Source organism: Strix uralensis, chromosome 4, assembly GCF_047716275.1.
Source record: "Strix uralensis isolate ZFMK-TIS-50842 chromosome 4, bStrUra1, whole genome shotgun sequence".
Classification (NCBI taxonomy): domain Eukaryota; kingdom Metazoa; phylum Chordata; class Aves; order Strigiformes; family Strigidae; genus Strix; species Strix uralensis.
Genome location: NC_133975.1, coordinates 80,883,181 through 80,902,222, shown reverse-complemented (window position 1 = coordinate 80,902,222; position 19,042 = coordinate 80,883,181). Strand labels below are relative to the sequence as shown.

At 36.6% G+C, this 19,042-nt stretch overlaps 1 protein-coding gene across 1 annotated transcript in view; it reads left to right on the top strand.

Annotated features, from left to right (window-relative positions):
* The window catches only part of TTC29 (tetratricopeptide repeat domain 29), a 231,430-nt gene that overhangs the window by 151,115 nt on the left and 61,273 nt on the right, over positions 1 to 19,042 (top strand). Inside the window, exons 7-8 of the mRNA XM_074865178.1 lie at positions 126 to 211; positions 15,824 to 15,915. Of these exons, the coding sequence (XP_074721279.1) occupies positions 126 to 211; positions 15,824 to 15,915 (178 nt within the window). The remainder of the gene's footprint in view (positions 1 to 125; positions 212 to 15,823; positions 15,916 to 19,042) is intronic.

Below are 19,042 nucleotides of genomic sequence, written 5' to 3'. Positions count from 1 at the left end.
AGAAGGAAAAACTTACTACAGCATTTAAACATCTATATGCTGTTCAAGAACCTGCAAGAACTGTCTGTACTAATGTAATTTTGTTCAGATTACACTGGTAACTGTAACTTCAATCCTTTCTTCAGGAGGTGATAAGATGATGGAAGGAGAAGCTACATATTACTTAAGTTTAGCGTATCATTTTGCTGGAGAGCAACAGACAGCATTATCAGTAAGTTATTTTAAAGTTACTTTAGTTTTCTCAATGCCTTTCTCTGTCTCTCTTGGCATCTTAGGCATTTTGGAGAGTGGAAAAGACTTGAAGAGACTTGGCTCATGAACCTTTTATAACTGTGTCTAGTTCTGTAGACAGGGATCCATGTGGCTTAAGCAATTATGATTCCAATAAATTCCAGAACTGATGGGGTCCAGGGTTCCGTGCTTGGATCTGTAGAAATAATATAAATTGACAATTTAGGTTATATGTGACTAGCTTTCCTTTGCCTGTATTCATACATATATGAAACAGTTTTTATTTAGTCAGGTTTTTGTATAAAATACTAGTTTTGCAAACTAGTTTGATACAGCATATTTGTGAGCAACAATTAAAAATATATCAATTCACATGTTGAGCTTTTCAGAACATCAGGAATTTAGAAGAAATATGAATTGCTTTTGGTATGAAAAGCTATAATGCTGATGCAATCCCTTCTGTTGATACTTGAATTCAAGCTCATCTTCTCATGTTTCCCTTGAGCCTCCCATACGTAATAACTGTAAGACAACGATAATTCTACATGTGGAATTCTAGTCTGGAAGGAGAGTTCCTCTAGTTCATCATAGGTCAGTGTGAGAGGAAAGATAAGCAGCAACTTCATTTGTCTGTGCCAGTCATCAGAGAAGTCACAGTCCTGCATGATCTTCTTAAAAATGTTGTATGGAAAATTAATTTGTTTGAATATTTTACCCATGATTATTGTTATTAATCAGCTGGATAATTACTATTTCTATTTCTGTTTGTTCCTTTAACTGCAGAATGACTCAGTATTTTATTAATGAACATGTTTTATAGAGATCATTCTTTGTGGTTATTTGTTGTGGTGATTTATTTTTTTCAGAAATAGACCAGTAGAAGTCACAGAATGAATTCAGCATGGGTTTCAATATTGCTTACTTGGCTTCTGCAGAGTAGGAGGGGTTCTAGATTTCTGTCTTGAAATATCTTCTTACATGCTTTTAATGATTTGTGAGATGATTTTTCTGAGGGTTATTGACCATCTTTATGCATAATTCTTCAGTGCTGATAGGCCTATCTTCTGTATAAATCAACTGAATGCTGTAAAGTAGGAGCCTGTTCTCACATCAGTTGCAGTCCAAGTCTGTAGCTGAATATGAACATATTTCAAAATTTAAAAGCTACGTATAATTTTATAAAATTATATCTAATAGTTGCAGCAGCAATGAGGATATTTAATCTCTTCCAAGAATACAGTATGACAGATTAGACTAGAATTTTTTGTACTGAAGTTTATCTGCATCATTTTTTGATTTACAAGTGGGACAGCATTCTCACCTGATCAGCTTTTCTGTTGGGTTTCTGAGAGTCACAATAAACTGTGTAAATGATAAAGAGCAGCAAGATAAACAGATGTGCTAAATAAAGAAGCTTGCATGCCTATTTGATCTCTCCATCACAGGAGAAATTAATTAATGAACAAGACTGCACAGTCTCCATGATACACAAAGGATCAAACTACCCTTGAAAGTGTCAAAAATACTAGATGTCCTGGCATTGTTTCCTCAGGATCCATTTTGCTTACATTTTATAGCTACTCCTTTCCCTTCATTGCTCCCCCATGTCTCCTGCCAAAAAGTTACAGCAATCATTTGGAAGTTCCATTTCTTTCTGTCATGTGCAGAATGATTATCTTTTTAAGGAAGATTCTGAAACCTTGAATTTTGTAATGTACTACTATTAATTCAAAATATTTATATAATAAGTTGTCTTATTGTTTTTAGTTTTACAAAAATACCTGAGAGGTAAGGAAAGCAATATGCATTTTTGTTAAAAGGGAAAGAAAGTCTCTGTAGTACAAAAGAAAAATTATACATTATGTTAAGAGTATAAAATGTTATTTTAACAGTAATTAAAATACCGGTACTTTTCAGTGTGAATAATATAATATAGTGGCATTTTCTAATATAATTTCTGATAATATTACATAAGAAACATGTGAAGTACCTTCTTTCAGAAAATATAGTGTGTGTTACGGAACTAAGAAAAAGGGGTCAAATTTTAGTTCCTTTTGTCCTTAACAGTAATCGATATAGACAGCAGAAAAATATCAGTGGTTGACAGTACTGTTGAGCGCAAGTTGTCTTCACTCTCCAATTAGAAATCATTGCCTAAAATTTACCCTTCTGTTCTCAGTTTAATGGTCTCTGTATCCAAGGGGAGCTCAGATGCTTACGGAGATGAAATCATTGCATCCTGTTCCCAGAGGACTACTGGTTATCATTACACATAACATGCAGACAATACTGCTAGGAGCCAGTTTGCCTCATGGTAATATGTAGTTCATCACCAGCTTCTGTAGCATGCTAAAGAGGTCTTGCCACACAGCTTGGGACTATTCGGATGTAGGCTCAGGGGTCTCAGCAGTTATTTTCCTGCTTTGCATCAGTTTTCATCTTCTTTATCCTTTTGTGCTGTGGTCCACCTCAGGCAGTCTCCTTCTAGGGGAATCTGAAAGGAGCAGCTGTTACAGATACCATTTCCTCCAATTGTTGCCACTTGGTTCCTTTTGCTATTCAGTGTGCTACTCCCTCCCCCAACATGCACACACAGTACCATGCATATAAACTTGTTTCTCTTTCATTCATGTCTTCTAGCAGAGTGAAGAAGCATATGTTCAAAATATTCATTATCTGATGCAGTAATTAAAGGTTGAGATGATTAAGCCGCAGACTATTATATCAAAAATATGCAGTCACTTTGTATCAAATGGGCTAGTTTTGTTGCAGAAGGTTTTTTTATTTGCTAGGCACTTGGTGTATAACCTAACATAATCTGTATAAATTAATTTTATTTGATATATATGATTGATTTCCACGTACCTACTCAGATGTGAAAACGTTAAGTGTGTGCAAGTTTAAAAGCCTGAGAACTAATTATGTTCAATAACAGTGTGGTATGTTCATAATATTTTTCATACCATCTGGTTTATAATCAAGCCTAACAGCTTTTCCGCAAAATATGACACAAAATATTAATAGTTCACATTATATAGATTTTATCTTAAACATTACAGATTTTTGTCAGGGAGAGTTCTCCATCTAGGCTAATTTTAACGTAAAAATTACTGTTTACTTGGTTTTCTTCAGACTTCTGTAACAAGCTAAGTATTAAGTGAAACACTTCTGTGTCAGTAGAAATCTCGCATAAGGTATTGTAATCTAATGCTTGATGTGGGGATTTTTTTTTTTAAAACTGGGCTTTTAAGAATGCTTCAAAGAGTTGGGCATCAAGGGTTTTTTCTCTTTCAATTAGAGTTGCATCCCAAATAATCAGGAAAATTCCAGTCCTCATCCCTGGTCTGAGAATTAATTTTTTGTTAAGTATTCCTTTACTTTGGCTATTGAATCCTGTGTTTCAGATATGGTACATATTTAAATAATAGAGGCAGTGTTCATGAGTACTGAGACTTATGCCAAAATAAATGTGGTAATTTATGACATAATGCTACATGCATGAATTGTCAGAATTACAATATACAAGCCACAGGCACAAAATTATCAAGAAAATTTATGGACTTACAAAGATATCTTCACATTCAAAATGACCCTATTAAAGTAATCAGAAGTGATTTATGACCATAAAGTTAATTTCTGAAAAAGTCTCTGTCAAAACAACTGAAAATTTTGTCTCAACTCATGCAGCTAGAGAGAATATAAGTAAATTTATCTGGGATGCAGATATTCTGACGTTAGTATGCACGATATATCTTATCTAATTATATCCATTATATCTAACTATAGAGATTACACCTGTATGTATGTATGAATTTGGTGAATCAACTTAGCAAGTAAAAGAACCCAAAAGGTAGACTGAATGTTATCCTCTTTTCCCCCAAACATTGTGAAAGATAGTTGAGAAGAATGAGCATCGTTCCTCTGAGATTTATTCTAATACTTTGCTAGAAGGCTGAACTTCAAGGCACTTTTCTGTCAATGGTGTCTGAGTAGACCACTGAGTTTAGGTTTAAGCTTTCATTACTGTTACTACAAAAAGAAACACTTGAATGGAGACTTGCAAAACACATCAAAAGATACTATTCAATGGAAATTATTTCAAACTTCCTTCTTTTAAATCAGCCAGATTGTCCTTTATTCATCTATAAGTGATATTTAGCCATTAGTAATGAAGTGTAACATTTTCAACTTAGCAAATGGCATCATGTCCTTGAAAAAACACTTTAGCATACCAGTTTAAGAAAAGGTCTCATCATTCCTAGAGGCTTCACTTTTATTAAAGTGATTTTTAAATTTTTCTTAAAACTGTACCCATATAGAAATTTTGTATTTTTCATATCTGAGGAATAAAAAAACAGACAAAACTCTGAGTCATCTTTGAAGGTAGGCACTTCTGATTGATCTTGACACTGACAATGGATTATGTACAGAGAAAGGTTTTCTTCTTGAAGGTCTGGAATTAGTGAGCCAATTCTGAAACTGATTAAATTTCATGTTTCTGGAAGGTCCCATTGCTGCTAGGCATTGGTGAAGATAATACAAACAAAATTATGTGAGAACAGTTAGTACTGATAGTGAACTTTGTCCTGACAAAATATACTTACTCGAATACTGATGGAGTTAAGAAATCAGAAATTATTTGTGTTGAGAATCTTAAAGACGACCTGAAACTTCAGGAAAGAGGTGGATGTCTGATCATTCAATTAATTTCTTGTTGTTAATTTAGCACTTAATTCTTAAAGTGAAAGGAAGATCTAACTTTTTGTTTGGATATGAAAGTTAACAGTCTCTTAGCAAAGAAAGGATTTATTCTGTTGGTTTAATTTAGATAGTAATTTTCCTATCTTAGACAGTTTCTTGAAAACCTAAAAAAAAAACAGGGAAAATGTTCTGAGTAGCCCTGAGATGTAATGAGTTTTCCTTCAGTAATTTTCTCTATACCACACAGATTTGCACCTAAGTGATATGGTGTCCACTACAATTGCCTTAGAACAGGGCATCATTTTCCTTTTCAGTCTGTGGTTCAAACTGCATTTTGCTTGGTTCCCCTCAGTTACCTGGATTTTTGTCAAGATAAATGTACCACAAGAATACACTTTGTAAGAAAACACTCTTAAATGCAGTGCTGCTGCAAACTTACAGTAGTCAAGTTATACAAAACTCATAGAGCATGAGAAACAAAAAGTATTAAATACATTTAAAAAATCTATTACTCGATGACAAGTAACTCAGATTATCAGATTTCCATGTTTTCCCATAGAAATAATGAAAAATGCACTAGTAACTTGTTGATATCAGCCTTACTCTTCAGGAGTCCCATGTTCCATAAGACTGGCTACCAAAACACCATAAATGGGTGGACTTTCATACATTACAATTTAAAATTTAATCATTCATACATCCCCAAAAAGCAAGACAACTGCAGTGAGCTGCAGATTTGACTGCATGTTCCATTAGGTAAATCTATAGCACCTTTTCAGAATTTTAGGGCTATCTGACCACTGGTGTTCTCAGGAATCTGAATACAAGTTGGTGACAAAAAGTTTAAAACCCCAATTTTGGGTGCTATGCATGGAGGACATTGTTTTGTTTGCATGCTTGTACTTAATTCCCAAACAGTATGAAAGTTACTGGGTTTATGTGTATTTATAAGGTTTATGTAGTCTTATTTAAAATATATATATTAAACATCCTGAATTTAAAAGTCATGCCATTTAACATATCAAATGTGGTTTCCCAAACTTCAAACTCTATTCTTTTGTACAATTTTGGCTTGGGATACCTATGACAAAATTACAAGTTTTATTATTACCTTATACACACATGCACTTGCACACACACAAACTGTCTGTAAAGTTTGCAAAAGAACTGGAGGGGGCTGCAGTGCAACATTAATAAGAATATTTACATGCTTCTGCATTAATAATAACAATAGATATCCTAAGATCAAGAAAGTTCTTTGTATGACTCTAAATCATTGCCTTGAAATTGTTGCTAGCTGTTATGTTTGAACTTAGAAGCAGTAAATTGTCCCTTACTGGAGGTTTGCTTAGCTCTAATATTTTGAAACATTGAGGACAAAGCCATAAAAACTCCTTCAACTGTCCTGCAAGAGAATAAAAATATCTTTGCATCTATTTTGCACCAAGGTGTGGAGTGCAGAGCAGTTGGCAATCATGGAGCCTTCACTCTGGTCCTACCTTTTTGATGTAGCTAATAGGATGGAACAATCTCTGCTATTGTCTACATATTCTCTGCTACATATGGCCAGAGGGGCTGACTCTTCCTTATGCTTTCCCAGGCAAGGTAGGAGCCAGGCTGTGACCACAGCTATACAGTGTCTGTTTTATGGGATATAAGGTTACAATTAGTCCACCTGCCCTGGCTGAGGTTTCTAAAACTCTAATTAACTGTCTTCTGTCAGTTGAAAGATGTGATTTAGGCAGATATTTTCTACTTACTGTATCGAAACATTTTTTTTAGAGTAGCTAATAAAAAAAAAGAAAAGAAAAGTATATTTTATTTTTAAATTACTGCTGATATAGAAGTTTCCACTCGTTTCATTCCCACAGGCTAGGAACAAAAAAGACAAAGCAGTACAACTGTATGTTATAGAGGTTATTTACTTTATGCACTTTAGACTATATTGGGTTTCTAGCTTAGGTGTGCTAAACCTTGGAACTTAAATGCTGTATCTAATTGAGGGAAAGAGATAGCTACAGCATGTCTAAATTTGTAGCTTATATAATCTGAGAAACAATAGCGTGAAAGATCGTAAGAACTGTCAGTGCTATGTCCATTAGTGAAACTGCACATATTATACCCAGGGCTGTAGCAAATGGCTGAAAAACTGTATAAGAAATTTTCTAACTCTGTTAGATAATATACTTACAGAAGTCAGACTTTTTATGTGTTTTGAGAAATGAAACATTTGTACCCACACTCTACAAACTCGGGAATTTCAGTACTTAAATGCAAATATATTCATAATCTGGGAGGTTTTGTTTTCCTTTGTATAGTTTAGTTCAAATGAACAGGCTTTAAAAAAAATTCTATAAAGTAAGGCTCTTAAAATTAGATTGGTTTCTCAAATTGATGTAGTTCAAGCTACAGCAATTTACTTATTAAATACGTGTTTAAATTTCAATTTGGTTATTCCCATTGACTTCAAGGGGACAACTCACATATTCAGGTGTAAGCAAATGCTTAATAACTTTGCTTGATCAGAACCATTGATGGCTAGATTGGAGAATAGGAGGTCTTGATTCAGACATCAGATCTTCAGGAATTTAAAATTTATCCTTTGATAGATAAATAACCTGAGAAGTTAAAACACTGAAGCGTGCCAGTATAAAACTAGAGCTTGCTGCTTCATTGCTAGAAGCAATTTGTTTTGCTGTTTTGCTTTCAGCTTATGTATTATTTCAGAGCTGATCAAAAGAATTGGTAGCAAAGTATGAAATAAATTGTACTTCTGAATAAATCGATTTAACATTCCTTGGTGCTTTAAGTGATTTTAGTAATATTAATATTTAAAATATTTCTGTCTGAAATCTTTTTATGACTACATATAGCAATAATGGCCACCATTTCATTCTGCTGTTTTTCATATTAGAATACTACGTAGTAAACATTGTAAAAATACTATCTTTTAGCACTGAAATGGATGCAAAAGATTTCAAGTGTCTATTTGCATGTAAATGACTCAAGTTTTATTCAGTCAATAAAAACAGTCTATTAATCCTTTTACTACATTTCTTACATGGGTTAAAACTTAACGAATATGAGGTTTTCAGCTGAATGAGAACTTTTCCTTAACTTCCGTATAGGTATGCAGGGAAGTAATGGTTTTTAACTGACTTAAATTTTCTGTATGCCTTCCTAGTTTATCTCTGCAGAGATTTTTTTCCATTGTGTTATGCAAATTTAAGGGTTTACTTGTTTGCTTTTAGCTAAGAAAACTTTGTGTAATTAAAAATATCTGTTCATGGGTGGACTAAAGATATTAATAAGCATGAAGCAGAATATTTATAGGTGCTTTGTCTAAGAAGTAATGGGCATTAAAGCATGCACATGCATATAGTAGGAAATTAATGTCTTAGGAGGGTACAGCAATCTGACAGCCAGGTACATTCATGTAGACACAGCAGTGTGATAAAAGCAGTCCAGACATCTGGATCACAGTGCTGCTATACAAAAGCATTTCGGAACAATTCACGTTATTGCACTTACCCAAATTTCCAGTCTTGTCCACCCCTTTCTCCTTGTTTCTTTCTCCGCCTCTGCCTTTGTCTTTTATGTACTTGCGGAATCTCATTTTTCCTTTACAAGTCACCTCCATCTGCTTATGTGTCAGAGTGGCCCTCATGCCACACATCACATTGAGGAATTCTCAAGATGAAGGGCTGTATTCACATTGCTACTTCTGTCTCAGCACTGTTTCATGCTTGTCACTGCTCAGCACTCAGCGCCACACTGCCTTGTTTTGTCAATAACCATTTATTTGTTGCTGGAATAGTAGCAACCATTACATCTGACCTCCCTGTTTCATCAATTATGGATAGATTATTGGATGTGAACATCTGCAAAAGCTTGCTGTTGAACTTACCTCCTGGCTGGGATTAGATAAAGTATTAAACTGTTGTTTATTGTCAGGCCAAAACTCTACTGGGAAGCCAGGGAATTCCAAGACTAGCAGACTCCCATCAGCAAGCACCAAAAATTGTTTAGTATTGCCACTGTTTCCCATAAGATCGTAGCCATTTATTATTTACACTTATTACTAGTTGTTATAACATACTTGATAAAAGCTCTTGGCAGGCACAGTGTTTCCAGCTATTGTCACATCTGTCAGGATGGAAAGGATACATAAACTGTTTTTTCCTCTTATATTGCTGTTAAAGGGTAACAGATGAAGCTTCTTCACTCCAGACTGTTAAGCCATGCTTTATTTTGAAGAAATATGTCAACAATGGCTGGTTTGGAAAACATTACATTCCCGTACTAAATGAAGATTGCAACAACCTTTACTAGAGTAATGTCTGTTGCAGTGAAGATTTCAAATTGTACAATAATAACAAACTAAAATACCTGGGTTTGACTTTTGCATAGGTTTTTGCTCTGAAGGACCTGGATTTTTTTTTTCATAATTTATTTTCATAAAACCCTTTAATGAGGTATAATAAATAACAAAATGATGACTGCATTCCTAAAAATTTGTAGGTGTAGGAATCAGAATTAATATAACTGTTAGTGGCACATAAGGCCAGAATTAAGAACAATAATACAGAAGTTAATACAGAAGAAATAAGAAGAATGGGAACAAAAGTTAACATTTGTTCAATCATCTGTACATTTCATCTCTTTTAAGTTTCCTGTGCAACAAAATGAAGCATACAGGGTGAACTCCTGACCTCATTGAAGCCAACAGAAATTTGAAGTGACTCTGGGGAAAGGAAGTTTTTCAATTAGTTTCTTGTATTTACATATCATCAGTTCAGAATCAAAGCAAAATATACGTACTCTGAATATTATGCAAAGCATATAAGTAAGACTTGATACAGGCAAAGAACCCTAGGTCTTATCTTAATAGGTTGTTAAGGAATGAGTGAAATGTTTGTCTTCCCTTCTCTAATCCTTCAGACAGATACAGTCACGAGTAACCTGAATCATGTATTGCCATGCAGGTTTATAGAGCATCAAGGAAAACATTGCACTTGATAGCCAAGTATAACAGGGGAGGGAAGAGCGTGGACTGGGTGGACCAATTACCCCTCAGGGAGAGTGTCAACCAAGCAACATGTCAGTGATAGCCATGTCCTAGGAAGAGCATGTGGAAGGTCTTGAACAAGGGTGCTCCCCTTTGATGTTTGACTTGGCCAGACTTCTGGGTGAATTCTCCTACATCCCTCCCCTTCCCCCTCTCCCTGATCCCCTTGCTCCAAGATGCTTATGCTATATTATCCAAATATCCACAGGAATAGCAGTTCAGGAGCAGACTAGATGGCCAATTCCAGACAAATTCTTTCTGTCTCTGTAGGAACAGTGACAAAGTTTGTACATTTCTGGGTTTATTGTTTTTCCATTTATTTGTGAAAACAGTGTAGTCCAGTGTAATTGGATGTGGCTACAGATGAGGAGTTAGCATTCACGTTTACGGAATTTAAGTTAATGAATTTCAGTTATGGAAAAAGAAAGAGAACTAATACTTCTGGCAAATCAGGGACTACTCCCTCTTTCCTCAGCACGGCACCCAGTTTCAGTATCCCTTAACTGTGAGCATGCAGACAGAATGTTGTACTGCTTCTACCCTGGATGCTCACTATGTCTGAATACATTTAGCATTTAACAAGGCGTGGCCTGCCATTCAGTTGATATTGGTGTATTATTTTCCTGGGATCCATGAGCTCTGCTCATTGTAATCAATACATTACATGAACAATACAATTTTCTTACTGCTGTTCAACATCTCTCACCCTGTGTTTTGGCCAAAATAAGAAGACATCTGGGTTTGTATTGTGAAACTCTTTTTTGACCTTACTCAGGATGGCCACAGACATGTAACCACTCAAATTTTGGTAATGAAGACTGCACTTTTTAGTCATTTTTAAATATGCATTTCTTGGGAAGCTATGGGAGAGAGTTCACTGAACTGCAAAATCCCTATGCATACTACTGTCTCTTATTTTCACTGGACTGTATGGAAGTGATTCTTTAGTGACTGTCAGAGCTATGTGGTTTTTTCTGAAAGTATTTAAGAGGTACTAAGTGGTACGAGGCCGGTAGTCTCACTCAATTGCATTGTCTGTCTACCAATACCTATTGTTTGCTCCAGAAAAATCTCATCAGATGCTGCTAGCCAGGCTGGGCCTTAGCCTGTTACTGCAGCACCTGTCAGAAATCATTAGCTAGTGATCTCTTTGACTAATGTTCCAGTTGATTGTCTGATTCATGTTTGAGATCTGTAAATGAGGCAGAAGCATCTTTACTGCTCACCAGCTGTGAAATGGCTAAACACAGCTAGATTTTCGGAAATCAAAATAAATGTATTTCCAATAAAGTTTGACAACAATATCAAGTGCAAAGCTGAGAGCAGAACTATGGTTTTGTGTTTTTTAAAGTCACAGTATTATAAATCAATATTATTCCATTGTGGTTTTGTCAGAGTAACGTATTCTACCAAAATAATGAAATACTGCTAGTAGCATTAATCTTGTGTTGAGTTGGATAGAGGTTCTTTATTCAACATACATTCATACCTTTGATTTTTACTCTTTTGTCCATTATCCCCAGATGTATCAATGTTTAACACAGCCTATGTCCTTTTGTTTGAGTGCTCAGCGTATGCCAATGAGGTGTGTGCATGTTTTTATGTACATATAAAAGAAGTACAGGTGTGACAACAATAAAAAATAAACGGTGGGATTTTGGGGAGGGGGAGTCTTGGGGGAGGAGCTGGTGTATCTGTTTTATATTAATGGAATAACCCCAGGAGGGTCACACTGACATAATGCTGAGATAACTGAGAAACAAATCCGGGCCTGAGATCTGACTAATATTTTTCTTGGCAAAGGAGGTAAACATGAAATTCACCACTATCTAGAGAATTAGCTCAAGAGCTATACCACAAATAGGCTCTAGTTTGAGGATTTAAGCAGAGCTTGTTACTTTGCTTTAGTCTTACACTGCAACTAATTGTAGCCACAATAGACTTACAGAAACCCAGGAAGAGAGTTTATTTTGTAAATAGATGCTCCCACAGTAGCTATCCTTCTTCCAGATGCAGCTGCATCCAGCTTTTAGTGCTAATCAAGAAAACAAGGGAATTTGTACAATGCATCCTGATTTTTTTATTTCGATTTTGGATCCATAAAAACTACTTTTTTTTTTTCCCTGCATACACCAAAGTAATAGTGGATGGCATGTGGGATGGTTGTCTGTAATGTGAAAGACAAGATTGAAGTCTTCACCCTGCCACCTTCCCACATCCTGCAAGAATGACTGAAACCCACTGTTCATTTCTGTATTAGACTTTGATTTTCATTTTATTTATTTTTTTAACCAGTGTTTCCACTGCGAACCCACAGAAGTAGGAAGTTTGAGACAGTCAGTGTGGTCGGTCCCGTAGATCCAAAAACTAATTCATGACTGGAATCAGTACAGTTTTTATAATTTTTATTTAGTTAAACTTACCTTACAGTTTCTTTTTAGAGGTAGAAAGAACTGTACATTATTCTAATCTGTTCAACTGCATATACAATGATCTTTTTCCACTCGTTGCTAGGAGTATCAAACTCTCTTTGAAACAGTATGGAAATCTTATAATGGAGCCTAGCGTGATCAGGATAAATCTATTGCAACAGCTTCCTTCCTCAGAACAATTTGTACATAGCAAATAAAAAAAAAAAACACCACCCCACACCAAAACAACAAAACAAAAAAAACAAAACCTAAAAAACCCCAACCACAACAACAAAAAACAAGACATATTGCCCCTTCAGTAACTCTAAATCTCTGAAAACTTTGTCTTGAGTTTTGAGAAGAAAATTCAGCCAGATTCATATAATACCCAAACCCACTCTTTTTAAGGTACATTTCCAGTATAGATTCTTATGTAGTCTCATTCAATATCTCTTTACACAATGTTATATATTTTTATTTGCATTTCCTTAATATGAAGAAAATGACCAAGCTGACAATTTAAAGCACAATATTTACCATAGAACACTGAAGAAGCACGTTACCTTAATAAGAAGACTTCTGTTGTCTAAAACAATTTTTCCATCTTTTTTGTTTGTGTAATGACAGCTATGTTCTCTAAGACCACAAATGCAGCAAAACTGCACATTTGTGTGGGAGTTTTCAGCATTAATTATTGACATGTTCCACCTTCTCCTTGGATGTCACTGTCCTCTTCATAGATTGGCCAAAATATATATAAAAGACCCATTTCTGGCTATACTTCTGCCTAAAGGTAGAAAAACTTTCATGGGAGCTGATAAATTCCATTAGATCCAAATGATATGTGTTCCCAATATTTACTCACTTGTCAGAGAGCTAATAGATGAGTTGCCCAGCTATGCCCACTCAAAAGTCTCTTGCCACATGCATGTCTTCTCATATATGGTATTCATAGGAACCCAGTTAGATGGACTGGTTGTTCATATCCCATGAAAATAAACAAGAAATTTTTCCTGTGGTTCGTTCTTTTCAGGCTCTTTACAGATTCTGGCAGATATCACTGTCAATTCCACTTGATTTGCCAGCATGCAAGCTTTATAATTTTTCATCTTATATGAAAATTAAAAGCGTGCTGTAATTGAAAGAGGCTTTGGGTGAAATCCTCTAATGCTCACATGTTAATCCAGCATTTTATCCTGCCCTACCTGTTCTTTTTCTATCCTGAATGCTAAAGTAAGGCATGCACCATTGGTGAGGAGGCCCCTCTTCACTTCCTCTGCATAAATGGATACTGGCCAACTGTAGCACACAGGGACACTACACAGCTCCTTTCCATCATGAATGTGTGCCTTTCTGTGTCCCTACATAGTAACTGAAGCTGGAGGAGTTATCTGAACTACAGACGTAAAGAGTATCTTTCCTATTGTAAGTTATCAAGATTTCCTCCCTTTCATGTAGATTATTTAATTATTGTTATTTCATCATTATTTAGAATGAAACGTCTGATTTGTGTAGAATAGTAGTAACCTGGGATCAAAATGAGCACTTTTCATTAATATGAGTGAGCGGCTTTGTTTATTTACTTACTTCTTTCTAGAGATGCAGTGAACCAACTTTTTACTTTAGCTACTCTGTGTATGGCTTTTCCTTGATTTTATCTGTACTTTTCTGATATCTTTGATAGAAAAAAAGTACAGTAGGCTAAACCTTGGGTGCCTAAGTAACATTTCTGTGCTAGATAGTAATCACTAGAGGCCCTGTGTCCTAGTTTAATATTGCAGAGGCCAGTTTAAAGTAGGAGTGATTTCAGTCCAGTACATAAAATTTTTGAAGCCTCCTGACACTCTTATGTCAGGTTTTCTGGTAGGGACGCGATTATTACAACAAATGTTGTAGGTCCTCTGAGTTAAATGCAAAACCAAGAACTGTTTCTTGGACACCTGTGGGCATTTCTGTTACCATCCTGCATTATTGGAAGGATGCACTGCAAACCTTGACAACTTTGAGTATGCATTCAGTTTAGGGCAAGTTCTGAACTGATGTGATAACTTCCTAACTGAGGTGTCTTTATAGTCTTATTGTCATATCTTATGCATTGATGACTCAGTTGACAATGACCTTCAAGTATAGGATGCAATGCTGATGTACATGAGGACATAACTGATGAGAAAGTACTTGAGGGATGATAAATAGTGCAGTGCACATTAATAAATGCTACCTTTTGTGCACACAGACGTTATATAACTAAAAAATAAAAGCCTTATCCAGGGATACTCCTGCATGTAGTAAAACTCTTTCAAGAAATAGGAAATCTGAGTAGTGGAAAGAGTGATAGAAATGGTGACATCCTTAGCACACACAGGTTGTCTTCATTGGAGCCATGCACTTTGCCAATGATGGGGGATGCAGACTTCATAGAAAATGCCCTATCTTTTACCTCAGTATAAATAGGCATCTTGGGGCATGCAGGATACTGTCATATGTCCCTGGGCATCTCCCATCCCCCTTCAGAGCTGGTAAATGACATTCACTACTCCTTTCTTGAAAATGTGCAAAAAGGATTTCCATAGATAGTCTTTGGAGATTTCCTGTTTTCTCATGTGTGTAATAGGTTGGGTCAAGCAACAAAGAGGAGGGAGGAAAGAATAGGATTTAATTTTATATGCACTCTCCCGTCATCACCATTGGAAAAAAAATGGATGAAAAGAGAAATTATGCAATACAGGTGATGTCAGTGTTAAATTAGATTAAGATCATATGTTTTTATGCAGCAGCTGTAAGCCTTCTGTTATGGAAGGGGCTGTGATAATAGAGTACATTCCAAATGAATGTTAAGAAATTGCTTGTGTGCGTAAATAATTAGTCATAAAAATAACAACATTATCTACAGTATTTTAAGCCAACAGTTTAAATGTATAACCTATAGTTTATTCACTTTTTGGGCATCTGTACTAAGAGAAGATGTCATAGTAACAGCTTAAAGAAAGAAAAATATTAAGTTGTATTTCAACATATCACTCTAAAAGACTATGAATGCAAAGGATATTTTGTATCTTAAAGTACTGATTATCAGAAATTCATAAAAGCACAGCCTATTAAAGTCTTTTAAATTATGGATAAGGAATTTATATTGCAAATCAGGTAATACCTCTTTGTTTTTTTGCAAAGTGCCAAAGTACAGGGATTTAAATGCAAGTTGTATCTTTTTAATTTGTAATTATTGAGTAGCTTCAAACAGCTATAAGTAATGATCAAAAACCTAGTCCCATTACAGCTAATTAAAGAAGAAATGTACAAGTGGGAAAACTTTAGTTTTGTGTTTCATATGGACACAGAGACTGAAGGAAAAAAAAAAAAAAAAGTGGAAATTCTTAACATTGTATTTATTGGGTTTTATTTTCCTGTTTCACAGATTTTGAACACCTCTGTAAAAATCTTCACAGCACTTTGTGATTCTGCTGGCCTAGGCAGAGCATATACAGCTATAGCCAAGATCCTCCTAAGGTAGGTTAACACATCCTTGTCTGGCTGTCAGTGCAGATTCATTCAACTGTGAAAGACTTAAATTGTTAGAGGTCTGTCGCTTCCCATTACTGACTGCTTAAATTTTAAGCAGTGCCCTTCTTGCAGTAAGTGACCCTTTCATCAAAAGTTACTTTAAACTGGTACACATTTTTTAAAGTGTATGATCCAAGCTTTTCTTTACCTGTAAACTATAATATGTCCTCTTTTTTTCCCACATTTTGGGGGCTTTTTTAATACTTTTTTTCACAAGTTTGGGAGAGACCTCACTGGAAAATAGAAATCCAGGCATATTTTCCAGGTTAAAAAAGACAGAAAAACTTGAAGAATGTAGCAAGCTTCAGCGGGTGTCTCAGTGTAATTTTTTCTGAACTGTAAGTTTCCATTTGTTACACTCACTTCTTCTGTGCAGGCATTTTTGTGTGTGCATGTAAAACTAGATATAAAATTGTTGCAAGTAAGATGCTTGTCTTCAATGTTTTCATTTCAGCATCTGGCATTAAAATCTTCTTCCAGATGAATTAGTTTGAAACTACTTCAACTTTTAAACCAATAAATTTGACATAAAGTAGTCTAATGCAATTGTCATAGAAAGTAGGAAAAAAGAGATTAAAGTGAAGGTTGTAATTTATCCTTGATTCATCCTATGTTTGGGGACTTCAGTGCATATGATACATGATAGAGGTTGGCAAATTATTTATAGAGGATGTGTCACCAGGTTTATTTCAGTGTATGGAGCAAATTCTCCTCTTTGAGTTAGATCCCTTGTCTCTTGGCCTTTCAGAGCATATAGGAACCAACCACAATCACAGTTCTCTTCAGCTCTCCAATACGTAATCCATGGCTACTCATATTCCAAGCATCCTAAATAAGCGCATGGGATAAGATGGTCAAAAAGCCACAGAACAGTCTTAAAATACCAGCTCCCATTTTCAAATCTGTCTTAAGCCTAACTGAGAAAGATTTAGTTGCTAGGACACTAGCTGTTAAAATGAGTGACTTTGCAATGAGTTCAAAGGTGTCTGAGCTCTCAGTAGCATTCTTGAATGCCTTGTATTCACAAATAGCAGCAGTCTGGGTAGAGGGCGGCCCAAGATAGCCAAGAGGACGTTCCTAGAAAACCATGTATATTAATTTCCTCTTTCTGTGATTTAGGGATTGTGGAATGAGAGCACATACATTTATTTACTCAGAAGTTTCAGATTTGGAGATCCTTCTGAAGTCAGGTTGCTAAACTCTTCATGTGAAAGACCATACCAGTGCAAATTCTTTCTTAAAAGCAGAGCTAAAGAAGGAGTGGCTAGTGATTTTCTTCTGCATCAGATCTGTACTCCACACCTTCTGGGAGCATTCTCTGGCTATCTGGGAACAGACAGTCTCACTGCTCTCTAGTTGTTACAGTTTGAAAAAGAGGAAAACAAGTAGGTAAGGAGAAATGAGAGGGGGAAATGAAGACCAATTAGACTCCCCAGGTTAGTATTTAAGGCATTCTCCTCAGAAAGGAACATTCTGATTGATTCAAGTGAAGGAGGAACTCACTCTCATGTCTAGAATCAGGGATTTAACTGCTAACCTATTTCACAGATAAAGACACAACCATAAAACCTTCCTCTGGAAAATGGCTGCTGTGGTATTTTTTAAAAAACCTATCTGGTAGTTATGCCCTGAGAGCATTAACCAAATTAAACATCTTACATATGTGCCTGCTTTGAAGAGCTTTAGATACATGATAGGCATAAACTGTTTAGCCAGCCCTGTATCATGACGATTTTCAGCACCTTTCAGCCATTTGAGAAACTTTTATATAGAAAAGTCTGGGCACCTATGAATCATGGAATCATGGAACAGATGGGTTGGAAGGGACCTTTAAAGGTCATCTGGTTCCAATCCACCTGCAATGAGCAGGGAAATCTTCAACTAGATCAGGTTGCTCAGAGCCCCGCCCAACCTGACCTTGAATGTTTCTAGGGATGGGACATCTACCACCTCTCTGGGCAACCTGTTCCAGTGTTTCGCCACCCTCATAGTAAAGAATGTCTTTCTTATATCTAGTCTAAATCTACCCTCTTTTAGTTTAAACCATTACCCCTTGTCCTATTGCAACAGGCTCTACTAAAAAGTTTGTCCCCATCTTTCCTGTAGCCCCCTTTAGGTACTGGAAGGCCTCAATAAGGTCTCCCTGGAGCCTTCTCTTCTCCAGGCTGAACAACCCCAGCTCCCTCAGCCTATCCTCATAGCAGAGGTGTTCCATCCCTCTGATCATTTTTGTGGCCTCCTCTGGACCTGCTTCAACAGGTCCATGTCTCTCCTGTGCTAAGGACACCAGAACTGGACACAGCACTGCAGGTGGGGTCTCATGAGAGTGAAGTAGAGGGGGAGAATCACCTCCCTTGACCTGCTGCTCACGCTTCTTTCGATGCAGCCCAACACAGTTGGCTTTCTGGGCCACAAGCGCACACTGCCAGTTCATGTCCACCTTTTCATCCACCAGTATGCCCAAGTCCTTCTTCTCAGGGCTGCTCTCAATTCCCTCATCCCCCAGCCTGTATTGATACCAGGGGTGGCCCTGACCCAGGTGCAGGACCTTGAACTTGGCCTTGTTGAACCTCAGGAGTTTCACATGGGTTTACTTCCTGAGCTTGTCCAGGTCCCTCTGGATGGCATCCTGTCCCTCAGGCATGTTAACTGCACCATTCAGCTTGGCATCGTCTGCAAACTTGCTGAGGGTGCATCCGATCTCGCTGTCTATGTCATTGATGAAGATATTAAACAGTACTGGTCCCAGTATGGACCCCTGAGGGACACCACTCATCACTGACCTCCATCTGGACATTGAGCCATTGACCACCACCCTCTGGAGGTGACCATCCAGACATTTCCTCATCCACTGAACAGTCCACTCATCAAATCCATATCTCTCCCATTTAGAGAGAAGGATGTTGTGGGGGACCATGTCAAAGGCCTTACAGAAGTCCACATAGATGACATCCATAGATTTTCTCTTGTCCAGTGCTGTAGTCACTCCATCATAGAAGGTCACTAGGTTGGTCAGGTAGGACTTGCCCTTGGTGAAGCCATGCTGGCTGTCTGAAATCTCATGTCCTCCATG